Source organism: Prosopis cineraria, unplaced genomic scaffold (assembly GCF_029017545.1).
Source record: "Prosopis cineraria cultivar Desert tree isolate PC_DT_omini unplaced genomic scaffold, ASM2901754v1 PC8, whole genome shotgun sequence".
NCBI lineage: Eukaryota > Viridiplantae > Streptophyta > Magnoliopsida > Fabales > Fabaceae > Prosopis > Prosopis cineraria.
In genome coordinates, this window is record NW_026555339.1 from 2,459,457 (window position 1) to 2,475,590 (window position 16,134).

Here is a 16,134-nt window from a genome sequence, read left to right on the forward strand (position 1 = left end):
TCACTTATTACTTTGTGATAGAAATGAACAATACGTCATTCTCGAAGATTCTATATTGACATAAGAAGGTTTTCCTTGTAACCCAACTCCTTTTGATTTTATTTATAAGTCACTTCTAAACTATATTTCATATAGATAAAAAAAAACTTCTAAAACTCATTGACTTGCTCTAAAAATTTAATAACTTCTCAATTTTACCCCATTAGATATGCATGTTTTGACGTCATATTTTTTCTATCTAACATTCAATAAATGCCAAATAAGAAGTTGATAAGGTGACTTATAAACATAATAAAAAAAAAATTCTTTCTACCTTATAAATAAGACCCAAAAAAATATACATCTTTTGAACGTATATCTAACATAGATAATATTAAGAATTGCTAGAGAACAAACAAATTCTAAAGAGAGATTAATTAGAACTTCTATAATAAATGGAAAAATCAATAAAAAAAATCATTTTTAATTTATCATAACTAATGCGTTTCAACTTTCAAGAATAAATGCTATCCTTTTCTCTGATAGCGAAAACTATGTTGTGGTATCCATTTTATGAGAGCTGCTGAGCTACAGTTTAAGAGTGGGGAAAGAGATCACGTGAGGCTGATGTGAAACATCTATGCATCTAGCTACTGGTTTTCTTTGTCTTCTTTTTATCAAACACCACCTTTTACTTTGTATGCATGATAGTAATTGTGTGGTAATGGTGTAACCCTCTTTTTAACTTTCACACTGCAATTTGCAAAAGGCACGTTCTATGGTAGCCCGCAAGTTTATAGAGCAAGGGAGGCATGATCATGCTATATACATGCATTTCTCTAATCGTTACCCATTAAACATTATTTGTTCAGCAAGCATTTTTTTAAATTACGATGGCCAAATTAGCCTTATGACTTCTTAATATAAATACGCCACAAGTTAATTCGGATCAATTGATCGATGATATTCGGCTTTTCTTTTGATTCCTTGCAGAGTTGCAGTGGCCTGCTGAGTACATCTATTTATTAGCATGTGTATTTAACAGTTCTACAAGGAACATTTACAAGTGCCAGGTCTAGTTTTAACAACCAAGCAAGGAAAGTACACTTGGACCATGAAAATTTACGAGTTCTCGTTCCAGTACTCAATAATTGGACTTGGACATTCAATTTTGCAAGTTGCCCTGAGTATTAATTAACCTCACAAAGAACCAAGCTCAAAAAAACACGGGGAAAAAATCATAACCCACGACAAAATCCACCGAAAATACTATGGAACATGGAGAGAGGCATCGGGCATATACTCATTCAAGAAACAAGGACAAATCTCTACTGCTGATCAGCAAGCACCGATGAGGAAAAAGACGGAAGAATAGATTGCGTCTCACGTCTTTCGGCCAAAATAGGCTCGGATCTCATTTATTGGTCCAGGGGATAATGGGCGATTTCAAGTTTTTTCCAAAAAAAAGAAGAAGCAGAGAATGGCTGGGTCCTTTAAAATGATTTCATGAATTTATGGCTTTTCTTAATAATTACTACCCCGATCCTTAATATAAAATAAAGTTAACAAACTTTACACTTACTAAAAAATGTTAGTTATAAATTTGAAATTGTAAAAAAAAAAAAAACAATTATAACCTTTTAACTTTACCTTTTTATAATTAATTATTGTAATAATGATGTTTAGAAATTCAAATGACGGTAAATAAATAAGTAGTAAATTTGAAAAAAAAACATTAATTATTCTAACTTAACTTGAATGTAATTTTCCCCGTATGTAAGGTCAAATACCGTTCACTACTCCCTCGTATCGTAATTTAAAACTTATTAGGATGTCGCCAAACAAGTGCTATTGACTTCCCTTTTTTGATAGACCTTATACACTCTTAATAATTAACGACAACGATACATTAAAATTTTAAAGTTACAAATACTCCTTCTTGATCCTGTTTGTAAATTAAATCACTTCTAACATTCTTTATTAAAAATAAAAAAATTTAAATTTTATTAACTTTGTCTTAAAATTTAACAAGTTATCATCTTTGTCTTTAATAAATATTTTTAAATTTCATTGATGATATATTTAAAGTATTTAATAAAGACAAAAATATAAAGAGGAGCATTAGAAATTACCAAGTACCCTACATATACAATCATTTTTTTTCTTTTTTTCTCTATCCTATATATGGGGCTAGAGGAGTATTTAAAAAATAAAGAAATTAACTCCAAAATGGCAATTTTTTTTTCAACAGGACACGATTTTTTTTTTTAGGGGTAGAAGGGGGAGTTATAGACAATTAAAGCATACGTAACAACCAAAGGCCAGAGTATTTTATTAAGATTTCAATTAGGAGTGAACATAAGCTAAATTAAATTAGGCTTTAACTAGATAGGCCTAAGCCTATGTAATAAATTAAAGGCTTAAGTGCATATAAGGCTTTTTTTTATGGCTTAAGCCTGAATTTACTTAAAGCCTAATTTAATTTGAAAGTCTACTTAAAAGTAAAGCCTTTAAATATGCTTATATTTTAGTTTTAAACGTCTTAAATGTATTTTAGGATTATTATATTATATAATATATAACTTAATTTATCAATTACAATATATAAGAATTAAAAGGATTTACTAACTGCAATATAATATAACAATAAAATGACAACATTAAAATTAATATTTAAGTCAAATATGATTAAAAATATAACTAAAAGTAGTAAAAAATAAATTGATTAAAACTTATATGGTGAAATTGACGTGTTTATGACATAGTACATAATATATATAGGTTGGCCTGTTGGACTTATAGGTTAGGCTTTAAAAAAAATAAACCTAACCTATTTAATTAAATAAAATTAATTAAAAGTTTAAATTTATTTAATAAGTAAATTAGGTTAAGTTTAAAATAGACAAGCTCTCCGCACATGATTTATTCTCATCTCTAATTCCAACTGTGTGCACACAGAAATTTCATTTCCATCCAATCACTCCCTCATATCCGTGCTGGTCTTGAAAGCATCCGTACGTGCAATAGTAACAGTTGTCACTTGGTGCAAAATCCGGTTGCCATCAAATCCCCGCAGTAGATTCCGATATCTTTCGCTTTTTCCGTCCTCGAATGATCGTTTCCCCCCCTTATTTTCTGCTATTTGTTTCCTCTTTCCCCTCTTTTGCTATATATATCCGAACCTTCCATGTCTACCTCTACTTCCTCTTCTCTTCCCATCTCATGCCTCGCCTGCTTCTTCCTAGATCTTGAGGTTTTCCTGTCTTCTCCTCTAGAAGCTGGCCTTTGGCTGTTTGTTTAATTTCTCCCTTGGAAATCTTCCAAAAGAATAGTGTCAAATCCTGAATCTCTCTCTCTCTCTCTCTCTCTGCTTCTTGCTTTGATCCTCATTATCTGGTTTTGTAATGTTTGACATTCATGTCTCCAGTCATTAGTGAAATCCTCCGTTCGGGGATTATCGTAGACTCCTCCCTTAGGCGCATGAGCCACCTGGTTCAGTCTTTCTCCGTCGTCTTCCTCCACTGGTTCTATGTCTTCTCATGAACCGCTTACCGTTGCCATGTATTACCGTACTAAAGTATATATAACCTCATATTGTTAAGCTTTCAGAGTTATCTTTGTGTACTTTGTTTTGCAAGTTAAATTATCTCGCAGAATTGGAGAAGCAGCACGTACGTCGTCCGGTGTAATTAAGCAGTCGAAAACATGATGGGCTCGCGGAGCGGGAATTCGTTCTGGTCCTACACCAGATTCCAGAATTTAGGATCTGAAGAGGAGTTGCAGGTTGAGATGTTAGAAAGAAAGAGGAAGAGGATGGAAGCGAATAGGGAATCGGCGAGGCGATCCCGGATGCGAAAACAGAAGCACCTGAACGATGTGGCGGCACAAGTGGCGACGCTGCGAAAGGAAAACAGCGAGCTCGTCGCCAGCATAAACATGGCAACGCACCTGTTTCAGAATGTGGAGGCGGAGAATAGCATTCTGAGGGCGCAGATGGCTGAACTTACCCAGACGCTTCGATATCTGAATCATATCATCGACCTGGTCAGCACGAGAACAAGAAGCACAAGCGAGGCATTGAATTTCGCGTTGTGCCATAATCAACACATAATGGCTTGTGCAGACATGTTTCAGTGGTGAAAATATGTGCATCGTGGGGTTCAAGTGTGGCTGTGGGGTTTTGTTATGGGGCTTTATCTGTAATTTTTCTTCTTTTCAGGTCCTTCGTTGTTTATAATTAGCTAAAGGGTGCGAGGGATGGCAAGCAAGCACGACATCACAGTCACTGGTGTTTCAGAAGAAGAAAAGGGTTGTGAGTGCATAAATTTAAATATATATACACACGATGCGTCGCTGGCTGGATCACAAGTCATGAACTTTGCTAATCTCTATCTGGTCTATGTATATGTAAATATATATTGTCTTGGCCTTTTCAATGTAAATTACCTTCCCGGATGTGTGTCTGGATGTTTTCGTGAGGGAAAAGAACAACTGCTTTGATGGTTAATCTATTGTAACCCTTTTGTACTTCAAGGCCTTGGCTTGCCTTTTCTAAGGGAGAAAAATGTAAATTACTTGGCTTATTTAGTGTAATTTTCTCATGAAAAGAATATTAATATTACGCTACGAGAGCAAATTTTGACTTTTGTGACCTTTGAATAATGTGTGCATGTTTAATTAATTAATACACAAAAAATATCAAATATAAAACTAATAAAATATTTATTTCATCCGATCAAAAAAAAAATTTATTTCGAAATAGATAAGGAGAACTGATATTTATTCTTAGATGACGCTAAAGCAATAATAAACATGAATATATATAAAAAAAGTGGTTCGCATGTGAAAATGCACTTTTCTAAGCTCTATTATATTTTTGATGTGGCTCTAAGCTCTAATTTATGCCCCCTCCCTCAACACCTGCCCCATTCAAACGTAATTAATGTTTTCTTTTATTACTCGAAACTCCAGTATGTTGTATATATGTGCGTGTGTATACACGCACATAGAGTAAGTTAGAAAATATCAATAGTTATATAAGTTATTAAATTTGTTAGAAGGGAGACAATGACAAATCTTTAAATTTTTTCCCTCTTAACTTTGTTCACCTCTGAGAAGAATAAGATTTCATTCGTTACCAAGAATAGCACACACACAGATTTAGATTCTCTCTGTATCCTTTCTCAGTACTCAATCTCATCCATTTATTTAATTATTTAATTAATTTAATGATTTCATATTGTTAACTATGACAGTAAAATAAATAAATTATTTACTATTATCTCTTAAATGCTTTTAAAAAAATTATAATGCTTATTTATGATCATCATTAAATAAATAGTATATTTATTTTAATGTTATAATCAATAATATGTCACCAAATGAATAATTAAATGGATGTATATGATTGGTTGTTGAGAAATGTACTCTGAGAGAGAGAGAGAGAGAGAGAGAGAGAGAGAGAGAGAGAGAGAGAGAGAGAGAGAGAGAGAGAGAGAGAGAGAGAGAGAGAGAATCCTGATCCGTATACACACTACATTAAAAGTGATGTTTTCAGTGGTTTTTTTTTTTCACTGTAAAAAAATGACTTTGAGATTATTTAAAATAATTAGGTTTATCTTTTGTGTTGACTTGAAAGTCTTAAGCTTATGCATGGACGAAATTTTTTAGAACTTTGACTATTAAAGCTGAATAAAAGTTGCTTGAATATTACGTTCATGAATGGTTGATTCGTTCTCGAGGTGCCAGAATTCTTTTTTTTTTTTAATTCATTTCTCCGCACCTGATCTACATGATAAATATGGTATATATACTGATCGGACTGTGTTTCGCCTCAAATAAAGTTTTCTTAAACAATTCTAGTTATCATTACCATTGAGACAAGGGTAGGGCACAGGTGACCACGAAAAGCTAAAAGCTAACAAACACGGAATATAAAATAAGCACATAGCCTGAGACTTGGGAAAATAACAAAATCAAAGGGACAACCAATAATGGACCTTTGAATGAAATCAAATATGATGAAATCATGATTTGGATCTTTCTCCTTAATTCCATGTTGGGTGCGATAATCATTGGAACAACCTACAAAATATGATGGCTAGTTTTGCAATTATTTGTAAGATTATTGAGATGGGGTTCCTTCTTAAAAATGAGCGAGCATAAAGATGAGAAATTCAGGAATAATTACAATCATAACGGGTAGTTGATAAGGCATTAGAAAAAAAAAATATCATAGATTATCGATTAAATAGTAAAAAACAATTTAAGCTTTTGTGCATCAATTTGTCATTACTGAGGTACTGCAAAATTAGTTTTTTGAATTTGAATTTCTACGTAAAGCAAGAAAAAGCTCCCGTCCAAAACAGACAAAACACCGGGGCCCGCAGTTCCATTGGAGTCGAATGAAATGGGCCGGCCCATTTTTGTAGCATCGTCCTCCAGCATATCTCCCCCGGATCTAGAAGGTGAAATTAAAAAAATGAAAATAACAGAAGTTGTGTTTAATATGAGAAACATAATGAATCAAATTTTGAATCTTTATTAAAATATATGTTCACATTTAATATTCAACAGTAACTCTAACGTGATTGTCTTCGGTAAAATTGAATCAATGACACAGACATCAGTATTAATGCATAGTTTAGCAATCTATTTGAAATTAAATTAAAATTTAAATAATAGTTGGATTGATGAAATAGGCATAGTGGAATTCAAAGAAAATGTTGTATAAGTAGATTGCATTTACAATTTCACGTCTAATTAAAACTTGTCTTACACTTGACGCTGCTTCTTCATCTTAAAAAAAAAATCTGACAAATTTTGTAACTTCAACAGGGCATTCAAACGCAGGTAATTCCGACTCGCCTACTAAATTAATCAATTCTGCTGCATTTCTCCTTCCGTGCTGCTGTATTAATTTTTTTCCCCAGCTACATCTAACATAATTATTATATTTTTTATATAAACAATGAATTGTTAATATTCAATCAAAGAGTCAAATAATGAATAGAATACGAAGTAAAAAAGAAAAAAGATTGACGTTTCATGGTAGAGAAACTGATTATTGGATGGAAGAGAGACAAGTGAAGTCCAGGTCCAAATGATGATGGATAGATAGATAAGCCATGAGCTCATGGTGCGCACTCTACGTGGCGCAAAATATAGCAGCCATTACTCCTTCTCTCGCTCCTCGTTCTGTTTTTCAAGTCTTAGTGCCTTATCTACTTGTAAATTACTCTACAATGTTACTCCTCACTTTTTTCGCAATAAATAAATAAAATCTCAGAAAAATCTAAAAGAAAAGGAAAAAAAGGGCCGAGGACGACTGAAAATGAAAAACGAAGACCCGGAGGAGAAAAAGAGGAGCAGACAAGCCGAGAAGCAGAGGCGGACGTCACACTCATAAGGGGTGCACCATTTCCATGGACTCTTCTCATACATGAACTTCGCTTGACGGAGTCACAACGCTAACGATTTCTGCTCCAGCGACCTCTAAACGGACTCCACGTTATATGGCTACCGTCACTTTCTCCGCCTGTTAGCTCCTTCGCGCTGCGCATGACCACCGAGAATTCGAACCTCAAATCGACGACTTCGCGGCCTTTTCTTCCTCAACTTATTACTTTGAAATTTCACGATGTAAGATTGGCTCTGCTTTTCCATTTGTCAAGCATTTTCGATCTATTTCTGGTATTTCTGTGATTCACGTCCTTGCCGAGGACTGGGCGTCGGGATTTTTCCAAACCCTAAGCCGTTTTTTTTATGCAAAAGTACTGTTTCATTTTGGGAGTTGAGAGTCGATTTTGGCTGTTTTTGCTTCACAGACATGGGATTTGGGATATCAGTCTTTCTTGGGGTTCTTTTAATCACTGGAGTATTGGCTTTTGAGTACAGAGGCTCTCGTGTTTCCTTGTTTTTTTTCCTTTGGTGGGTTCTGAGTACCGGTTGTTGATGCTATTTCTCTTTTCCTCTTCTATTTGTTTGTTTGTTTGTTTTTTTTTTTTATTTGTGCGCGCGCGCCCCCAGTCATTGGTGGCTGTGAGTTTTGCTACTTGTGGAGGAATTTTGCTGCTTGTGGAGGAACATGTTTAATGGCCGTCATTATTTTGCCTTACTCTGCTGTGCCTTTCCATTGTTACTCATCAGCCTTATATCTTCTGCGTTTTAATTGGGCTGGGCGGGTTGTAAGTTCTTGTTTGAGACATGATTTATGCATGGCACCTGGTTGTGGCCGATCAATATTAATGAGTGATGCCAGAACGGTTGTGCCATGTTTCTGTTCTCTCATTTTCACGTGCTTTATGTCCATGATTGAGCTTGTTTCTCTTGGAGACTCTCTGTAGTTAAGACTTCAAGTTTTGTCCAAGCCCCTTTTGTTAAGAGCCCTGCATGATTTCCATGTTAGTGGGCACAACAGAGAAATACAGATGTTGCAGACTATGGTGCACGACTTCCATGTTAGTGCGACGTGTGAGAAATTTTAACGTGAGCAGAGGACACATGGATATTGAACAATGGAGGCTATAATTCTTTCAAGGAATGATATGAATTTTCAGGGAGAATATATAGTCTCAGGCATGTATCTTCATATGTCATGGTGTGTCTTTGTCTATATGCTCCTTGCATTTTGTTGTGAGTTTGCTTATTTGGAAGTTCTGTATTCTAAATGACATGAAATTGTAACACATTCGCTTAAAGAATGACATGTTTGCTCGTAGATACCCATACCCCACCGTGTCCTGATATATTGGAACCTATCAGTCAAACTACTCCTAAACAAACTGAATACAAGTTATTCAAGATAATGAAGACTGAAAATTTTAATTGCTAATGGATATTCAATGCAAATCAGAGTTTTTCCTTATATTATGATAGGCCTTGTGTGCCTCTCATTGCACTAAATGTTGTTAGTAGGTTCTGTGGGCAAAGCTTTGGTCTTTGGGTTGTGTTTATGTTTGACACATGTTATCATCAAATATAAAATGTCAAAGTAACCCACTCTTCTTGTTTCTTCTCAGGAGGAAATAGTTCTGCAATTTGCTAGTGGGAAATTGAGGAGGCTTTCAGATTTTTTTGTGTAATTTTTCTGGTACGTATTTACCCATGTTTCTCTGTCCAGCATTGAATTAATTTGTCCTTCCTGTCCAGAAGTTACTTGTGTTGATTTTTTTTTGTTTTTTGATAAAATAGTTACATTGAGTTTTGTCATGTCAGCTTTTATCATGGGATCAGCTTGTTGCGTGGCTGCAAAGGACCATACTCTTCCCAACAGATCTGGAGTTGAAAGTTTGCATAGGAATGATGTTTATTCACCATCATGGAGTTTCCGATGGGATAGACGGGGACGTGTTGCTGGTGAAACTCAGAATCAATTTTATCACTCATCTGATGGAGTCAGCAGAAACATTAGCATGGAGTTAAAAGGGTCTTTAAGTTCTGAAAGAGGCAATTTATCTGATGGGGGAAGCACAGTGGAGAATTCTGTTACTCCTATTTCTCAGAAGTCTCCAATCCATGAGACATCAGTTGCTAATCCAATGACTCCATCTTCAGGTAAATGTTACTATGTTAGTGTTATATTTCTTGTTACCTGCACAAGCCCATTGTATGAGGCGTCATAGTTAGCACGTACCGGTGGCCCTTGTTTTTGAAAGTTGAACTTTTAAAGTTGTCCTTACTTTTGGTCACTTCATTTTACAGAAAACTCAATAAAAGGGCTGTCTCCTTTTTGTGGACTTCTTAAATGGAGCAAGTATCTATGAAATTGAAGGCTATCTCAGCTGTTACCATTACACTATAGTTTATTGACTGGATCTAAAAACTGAACATGTTCTAGCTTATCTTTTAAGCTGGTATACTTTTTCCCTTTTCACTGTGGAGTATCTAACCTACATTTTCTGGATGGTTCATCTGAAGATTATTGCCTCATCATTTGTGCCATCTCATTTCTATAGACTAGTGCAATTTACAACCATGATGTTTTATAAGATCCCTTTATGTTGAAAAGTATATTTTAAATCTGGGTAAATTACTTTGACAATTATCATATTCTTAAATGTCTAGTTCACTTGCACAAGGTTTCCTTTTTCTATCTGATGGAGTCTAAATTGTATAGGAGCCTAAAAGAACACTTTTGGAAGTTGTTGAGCGCGATCTCTTAATTAATAATATTCCTAAAAGCTTGATAAATGATAGAGCACAATGGCGTCTTGCAATTCATGTAGCCGACCCCACCTAGTGGGATAAAGGCTTGTTGTTGTTGTTTGTTGTTGGAGTCTAAATTGTATAGGTGTTTTTGGTTTAGCTCTTCTCTCTGAAGCCAACTGTGGGGCTGTTTCTGTTCTACTCAACCTTAGCATTTGGACTTTCTTTTGCTATTTCACCCTTTAAATGATCAGGGGGCAGGGGCGGGAAAGTTAGTCTACGAGTGTCTAGGTCATCAGTGTGCCCCTCAGGGCTCTCTCACATGGATGTATGGTCATAGAGAAAGACAGGGACTGCCGAATTTGACAATCTATCTACAAGTTTTAAAAACTTTTTGGTCAAGCAATCTGTTGTTAGACGCTGCTCCATTCTTTAGCTTTATGTGTAGGATTTTCTGTTGATTCATAGGATATTTTTGTTTCACAGCAATCTTCTTGTAATATATAGTCAAACATACACTGCTTTGATCTCACTCTCCTAATACTATTTCTCATCTAGAATAAAGGTTTATCAATTAAGTTATCACTTAATTGCTTGAATGTTGCGGGAAACCTCTTGGCATTTCATCTATTCAGGCATTGATTTTTCTTTTTTCTTCCTGTGGGTCATTGCAGATCTGTCCATGGCTAGCAATTATTCTACAATGGTGAGTTTTTTATGCACTGAATTTGATTTGGGAGCTTTAGAGTTTATAATCCGTATTTTGAGCCTATTCCCATGGTACTGTGCTCTATCTGAAGTTCCTTATTTCATCTTTAGGTGAAGAATGTGGCATCATCTGAAGTTGCTGAATCTTCTGTACTAAACATCCCGTTTTCAATGCCTTTGGGTTTCTCAACACCACCAACAGATCCTTTGCCTAATCATAATTATCACCATCTTCCCAATTCTACACCATCAAGATGGACTCGTCAATCTCCAGGACACCCACTGTTGAGACAGATTTCTGATAGTAGGATCTTAGGATTGAAATCACCGGACAACTCAATTTCTGAGGGAAGACCATCTTTTGTGTTCTCTACTTGCAGCAATGACATAGCTGGATCCCAATGTGGATCATCTGATGGCTGGTCCATGCGAACCTTTTCTGAGCTCGTGGCCTCATCTCAGAGGGAAAGGTGGTCCTTTGATAGTGAGTACTTTGGTTCAGGTCGTCACAAGATAAGTGGATCTAGTAGTAGGTTCTCAGATTCTCCCTCAATGGATCTGCAGTCTTGTGGGGCTTGCTCAAAGCTATTGTCTGAGAGATCTGCATGGAGCAACCAGAAACTGATTGCCAGCAGCGACCTCTCAGCCGTTGCTGTACTGGTTTGTGGTCACGTATATCATGCCGACTGCTTAGAAACTATGACATCAGAGGCAGATAGGTATGATCCAGCTTGTCCTGTATGTGTGGTTGGGGAGAAGCACATGTCAAAGTTTTCAAGGAAAGTTCTTCGTGCTGAATCAGAGATGAGGGCTAAAAACAGCAGGATATCCAAGAACCGGGTAGTTGACAGCTATCTTGATGGTGGATGTGATGTTTTTGATAGGCGAAAAGACTCTGAATGGGGAGGGGAAACTCCGAAGATGGAGCCTAACTCCAGTGCACGGACCTCGTTGGGGAAGCCCTTTTTGAGGCGTCACTTTTCACTCGGTTCCAAGTGGACCCGATCCCTGTCGGAGAATGATTGTGTCAGGAAGAAGGGCTTCTGGGCAAGATATCGTAGAGATTGAATTTCGCTCTCTCCAAGTAATTATAGTAGAAACACCAGCAATTTAGAATGAATTAATATTTTCTGTGTCGTCTGGCCTTGCCAATAATTTTAGATTGTTTAAAACTATTTTTGGTGATACCTCAGAAATTCTTGCCTGGATGAATATATTGGCGTAACGGAGAGTCCCACGGGAAGTGGGACACTAAACAGACCAGCGGTTGGGGCACACGGAAGCAATATTCGTCTGTTTCGATGAAGACGCGCTTTGCTTTGCTTGTTCGTCCGTGGATACGGTGCTACGCAAACTCTAATTTGTCTATCTCCCTGATTCTAGTCAGTTATATGAACAATCATCTTAGTATTAATGAGTTTCAAAATATCTTAGAAGATGGTGCTTGTTCTTTGCTGTCTCTCTTACATATCGTATTTAGCTCAGAGGTAGACAGCCGTTCGTAAATTAACAGGATAAAGGGTTAAGGTAACAAAAAAAAAAAAAAAGAAAACAGATTGCTTCATGACTCAGGATGCTATTTGTGGAATTTGTATAACTGAATGTGAAGGCCTAAATCATATCATCAGATGTTTCGCTTTACTCGTACTTGCTGGTTTCCCATCACTCCAGAAAACTCTGCTTCTAACTTCTCAAATGGTTATCTGACTAAATGGCCGACCAACGATCTCTATCCGAGTTGCAGAAGCGTAGTTTGGAGGTAACTTTTGGTTTATTATATGATGGGAACTACGGCATATCATTTTATTCAAGGATTGGTTAATGAAGTTTTAGCTCCGGCACAACACGCGAAGGGCTAACGAATTAACCAACCTCTTGAATCATAGAGCAAACAACTAGTTCTCTAATCTTATTTTTCGCATAGATGCCTTGCCAGCCTGGTAATGCCTTTTTGTAGTTCATTTGAGTAATGAAATCACACTTTTGACTCAGAAGGAAAAAAATGAAATGAAAAAAGAAATTTGACTAGCGAATAGTAATTAAGATCTAGATTGTAAGCAAGGGGTGTCCATCTTGTCAAGTATGCTCTGCAATCCTGTTCTAAAATCAGGGTAAAGCAGGCGCACCCCCAGTTCGTCCTTCATTCGAGCATTAGACACTCGCTTCTCACCCCTCATGTCTGTCGGTTTTACATCTGACCACTCCACCTCCTGGGCTTCTTGTTTGATCAGATCCGGCCACTTTTTCTCCACCAATTTTCTTGCGTATTCGAACACTTGTTCCCGAGCAGCAGGGTCGTCATCAACAATGTTGTACACTTTCCTGAAAATGAGATGCCCAAGGCTGTAATCCACAAGTTTTGACTTTTGATATGTTTCTCAGTCATCTAAATAAAACTGTACCCCACGGAGGCTACGGTGGCGGTATTATTAGCAAGCAAAGCAACATAGAATCGCAAATAGAAATTACCCTAGGGAAAGTGCGTCAGCAGCAGCCATGATCGCCTGGCAAATATCCTCAACGTGAACTCTTGATGTATATTTTCGGTATTTCCTCATCTTTTGAGCTTCAGACAACGAGTCCTGCTTCATAATGGTCTCGATGGCACTGTGACAAATAGAACTCTATTTAAGTTCAAAGACATGAAAGCACAGGAAGATGGTATGATCTACTATATCAACAATTAAACGATCGTGTTTACCAAAAACATAAAGCAACACAACAGTCATCAAGTATCATGATTTTTGTATAATTCATAACTCGTTACCTTCTACCAGGGCCATAGACACCTCCCAGCCGAAATACATATGCTGAAATGCCGAGATAGTGAGCTAAACTTGACCAACCCTCTTCAGAGGCTAACCTTAATTTTGCCAACTCACTTGTCGGGTTAGGAGGATAGCTGCCAAAGAGGATGGACACACTCAGGGCCAACAAATAGAGTAATTTCAGATACTTGAAAGCACAGTGTTTTTTTTTTTTTGTTTTGGGCACTCTCTTACTCCTCATCCACCAATTCTCCGCCACAGTCTCCATAGACGCCTGCTAAACAAAATTACTGCATTATATCAAATCTCGCAACACAAACTTATGACTGTTGAAATGTTAAAGGCAGGTGTAATTCTGAGATTTTTAGCGAAATCAACTTGGTGGGAGGGAATACAACTATGTCGCCTGTCGGGAATGTCATCATAATCTTTAATATGGTAAAAACATAATGAGGAAAATAAGGAACTAACCATGTGTATGGTTATTTCCTATCGGCTTATTTCTATCAATTTCCCTTCACGGTTGAGGCTGATATCATGTAAATGACAACGCATCTGACTTAAGCACTGCTGTAAGATTATAGGATTTCCAGTAAACAACAAGAACTAGCCAGGACCATAGTTAATGCCAGTAAGAAGGATCATTCCATAAATTGAGCCAGCACAAAAGGCCTGTTCAAAAATTTGATCTTAAGGTTGCTTGCTCAGAGCAACATTAGTATTTCTAAGTGATTCATTTTAATGCAAATTTAAAAACCACAGAGCTACCTAATGCCACAAACGATTTCTTTTTTGAAGGAAAAATAAATTGCAAAGAGTTAAATTACTGAGCATGATCATGATCCATAATATTATGCAATTTATGTGCATGAAGAAACAGAAATGAGTCGACAAATTAATAAATTCAATGAAGACATACTAGTAGAAGACAAGTAACAGAGCCACTGAAGATTCCCATTGACAAATGAACTTCTTAAAAGCCGTTCATGTTGAAGCATCTGCAACTCAGTGTAATGAAAGTAAAAGTGATATTGAAAGATTACCAAGAAAACCATTTTGGAACACTGAAACAAATAAAGAATTATATACTAATATCATACTGGATCACCGAGGCCAACGATTGGAGGGATGGAAACAAGAAGGTGAGTGTAATGCTTGATATGATCTAGGATGCTAAGTCTGCAAAAACAACTGAGATATTCTCAGTATATTTGAGGGAAGGAAAAAAGAAAAGAAAAGAAAAGGAGAGATAACGATTATGTTAAAAAAAAAAAAAAACAAAGGACATCAACATGAACGGCTTATTCATCAATGAACCCTCCTAAAAAACTTAGATGACATCATTAATGGACAAAAAGTAGGTCCCAGATACCCCTCAATTTCGCTGCCTTAATCAATTATAATCCGCGAAATAGATTAAAACAAGACGAAATATAGCTTACGAACAAATTCTGAAGGCATCTGAGAAGCATAAGGCTATATACTCGTTGACTCACTCTGGCTCGAGTGCATCAAATTGGTAAATATGAAATCCCCTATCCTCAAGTTTCTTCTTCTTCATATGACTAGTGCAAGTTCCAGACACAACCCTATACAATAAGTAGTATTAACGGCAAAAAGAACTATGGCAGAGAAAGATTAAGATAAGCAAACAGATGAAGGCAAGAATTGGGAAAAGAATCACCATCCTTGGTTCTGGAGCTTGTATGAAAGCAATTGCCCAACAAAACCCATTCCTAGAATAAACATCCTCAGTTCAGATTGCGTTTCCGACACACTGCTGTGCATCGCTATTCTCGAGGAAGCAGGCAACGCTCGAGCCATCGACAAACAAGAAAATTTCGGAACACGTCCGGCTCTATATCGGAGACGGGGAGGAATCGCCGAACCTGGTATCCGATCCATTTCCATGCCAATTAGGACTCGGGGTCACCACTGTTCCCGATGTAGCACAATAACCAATTTCAACTCTAACTTGAAGGGAGGTTTAATAAAGCGATAAGATGCAAAAATATTCCAAAAATTTTTCTCCCGTGTTGCGCGGCACTCTTAATATTTTTGCGAGCATTTTTACCTGAATCTTTCAAAAAGAACATATTTTTATCCTGTCATTAAATATTAAAATATTGACGGTTGAAGTTCAGCTTGATTAAAAATTAAATAGCATATCTGTTTTCAATTTTTTTTTAAAAGCACGAGTATTTTAAACTTTTATTTAGATTTTATTTATTCTGAAGGTTTTTAAAAATAGAGCAATTTTGCCTTTCATTCTTCCTCCTCTTGCTCTTATTCTACCAAGAAGCTCCCACATTATCATAAATTGAAGTGTAAATTTGAAGTTAGAAAAAATAGATATCTAAGATTTGCGAACCTCATAAAAAGTTTTGCATTTGGCTTGACACTTTTATTTTCCAGAATTGGTCGCACAAGCCTACAACATTCTTGCTTTATCCATTAAAAGTAAATCCATTATTCTTAACTTCTCCTAAATTGCTTTCGCCCTCCCCTGACTTGCCACATACTCTCCATGTAA

At 36.4% G+C, this 16,134-nt stretch overlaps 3 protein-coding genes across 8 annotated transcripts; 2 read left to right on the top strand and 1 right to left on the bottom strand.

Annotated features, from left to right (window-relative positions):
* Positions 1–3,204: 3,204 nt before the first annotated feature.
* LOC129317012 (bZIP transcription factor 44-like) lies at positions 3,205–4,553 on the top strand. Its single transcript, XM_054961313.1, has one exon. It carries the CDS (start codon positions 3,685–3,687, stop codon positions 4,117–4,119), a length of 435 nt encoding a protein of 144 aa, XP_054817288.1. The 5' UTR covers positions 3,205–3,684; the 3' UTR covers positions 4,120–4,553.
* Positions 4,554–7,243: 2,690 nt separating this feature from the next.
* On the top strand, positions 7,244–12,269 carry LOC129317108 (uncharacterized). 3 transcript variants are annotated; one of them, XM_054961458.1, is made up of 6 exons: positions 7,244–7,620; positions 9,000–9,070; positions 9,196–9,534; positions 10,800–10,831; positions 10,945–11,917; positions 12,027–12,269. In XM_054961458.1, exons 3-5 carry the CDS (start codon positions 9,204–9,206, stop codon positions 11,899–11,901), a joined length of 1,320 nt encoding a protein of 439 aa, XP_054817433.1. In that variant the 5' UTR covers positions 7,244–7,620; positions 9,000–9,070; positions 9,196–9,203; the 3' UTR covers positions 11,902–11,917; positions 12,027–12,269. The 3 variants fall into 3 exon arrangements, with proteins under 3 accessions (XP_054817433.1, XP_054817431.1, XP_054817432.1); XM_054961456.1 differs by adding an exon at positions 8,387–8,578 and having other exon boundaries at positions 7,248–7,620; positions 10,945–12,269; XM_054961457.1 differs by adding an exon at positions 8,387–8,556 and having other exon boundaries at positions 7,248–7,620; positions 10,945–12,269.
* Positions 12,270–12,729: 460 nt separating this feature from the next.
* Positions 12,730–15,587, bottom strand: LOC129317110 (uncharacterized). Of its 4 annotated transcripts, none has more exons than XM_054961461.1 (8): positions 15,286–15,587; positions 15,098–15,190; positions 14,702–14,780; positions 14,521–14,599; positions 13,836–13,878; positions 13,601–13,735; positions 13,303–13,440; positions 12,730–13,155 (listed from the first exon to the last, which is right to left on the bottom strand). In XM_054961461.1, the coding sequence occupies exons 1-8, from the start codon at positions 15,510–15,512 to the stop codon at positions 12,873–12,875; spliced, it is 1,077 nt and encodes a 358-aa protein (XP_054817436.1). In that variant the 5' UTR covers positions 15,513–15,587; the 3' UTR covers positions 12,730–12,872. The 4 variants fall into 4 exon arrangements, with proteins under 4 accessions (XP_054817436.1, XP_054817435.1, XP_054817434.1 ...); XM_054961460.1 differs by having other exon boundaries at positions 13,836–13,875; positions 14,702–14,792; XM_054961459.1 differs by having other exon boundaries at positions 14,702–14,792.
* Between the last annotated feature and the right edge of the window lie 547 nt (positions 15,588–16,134).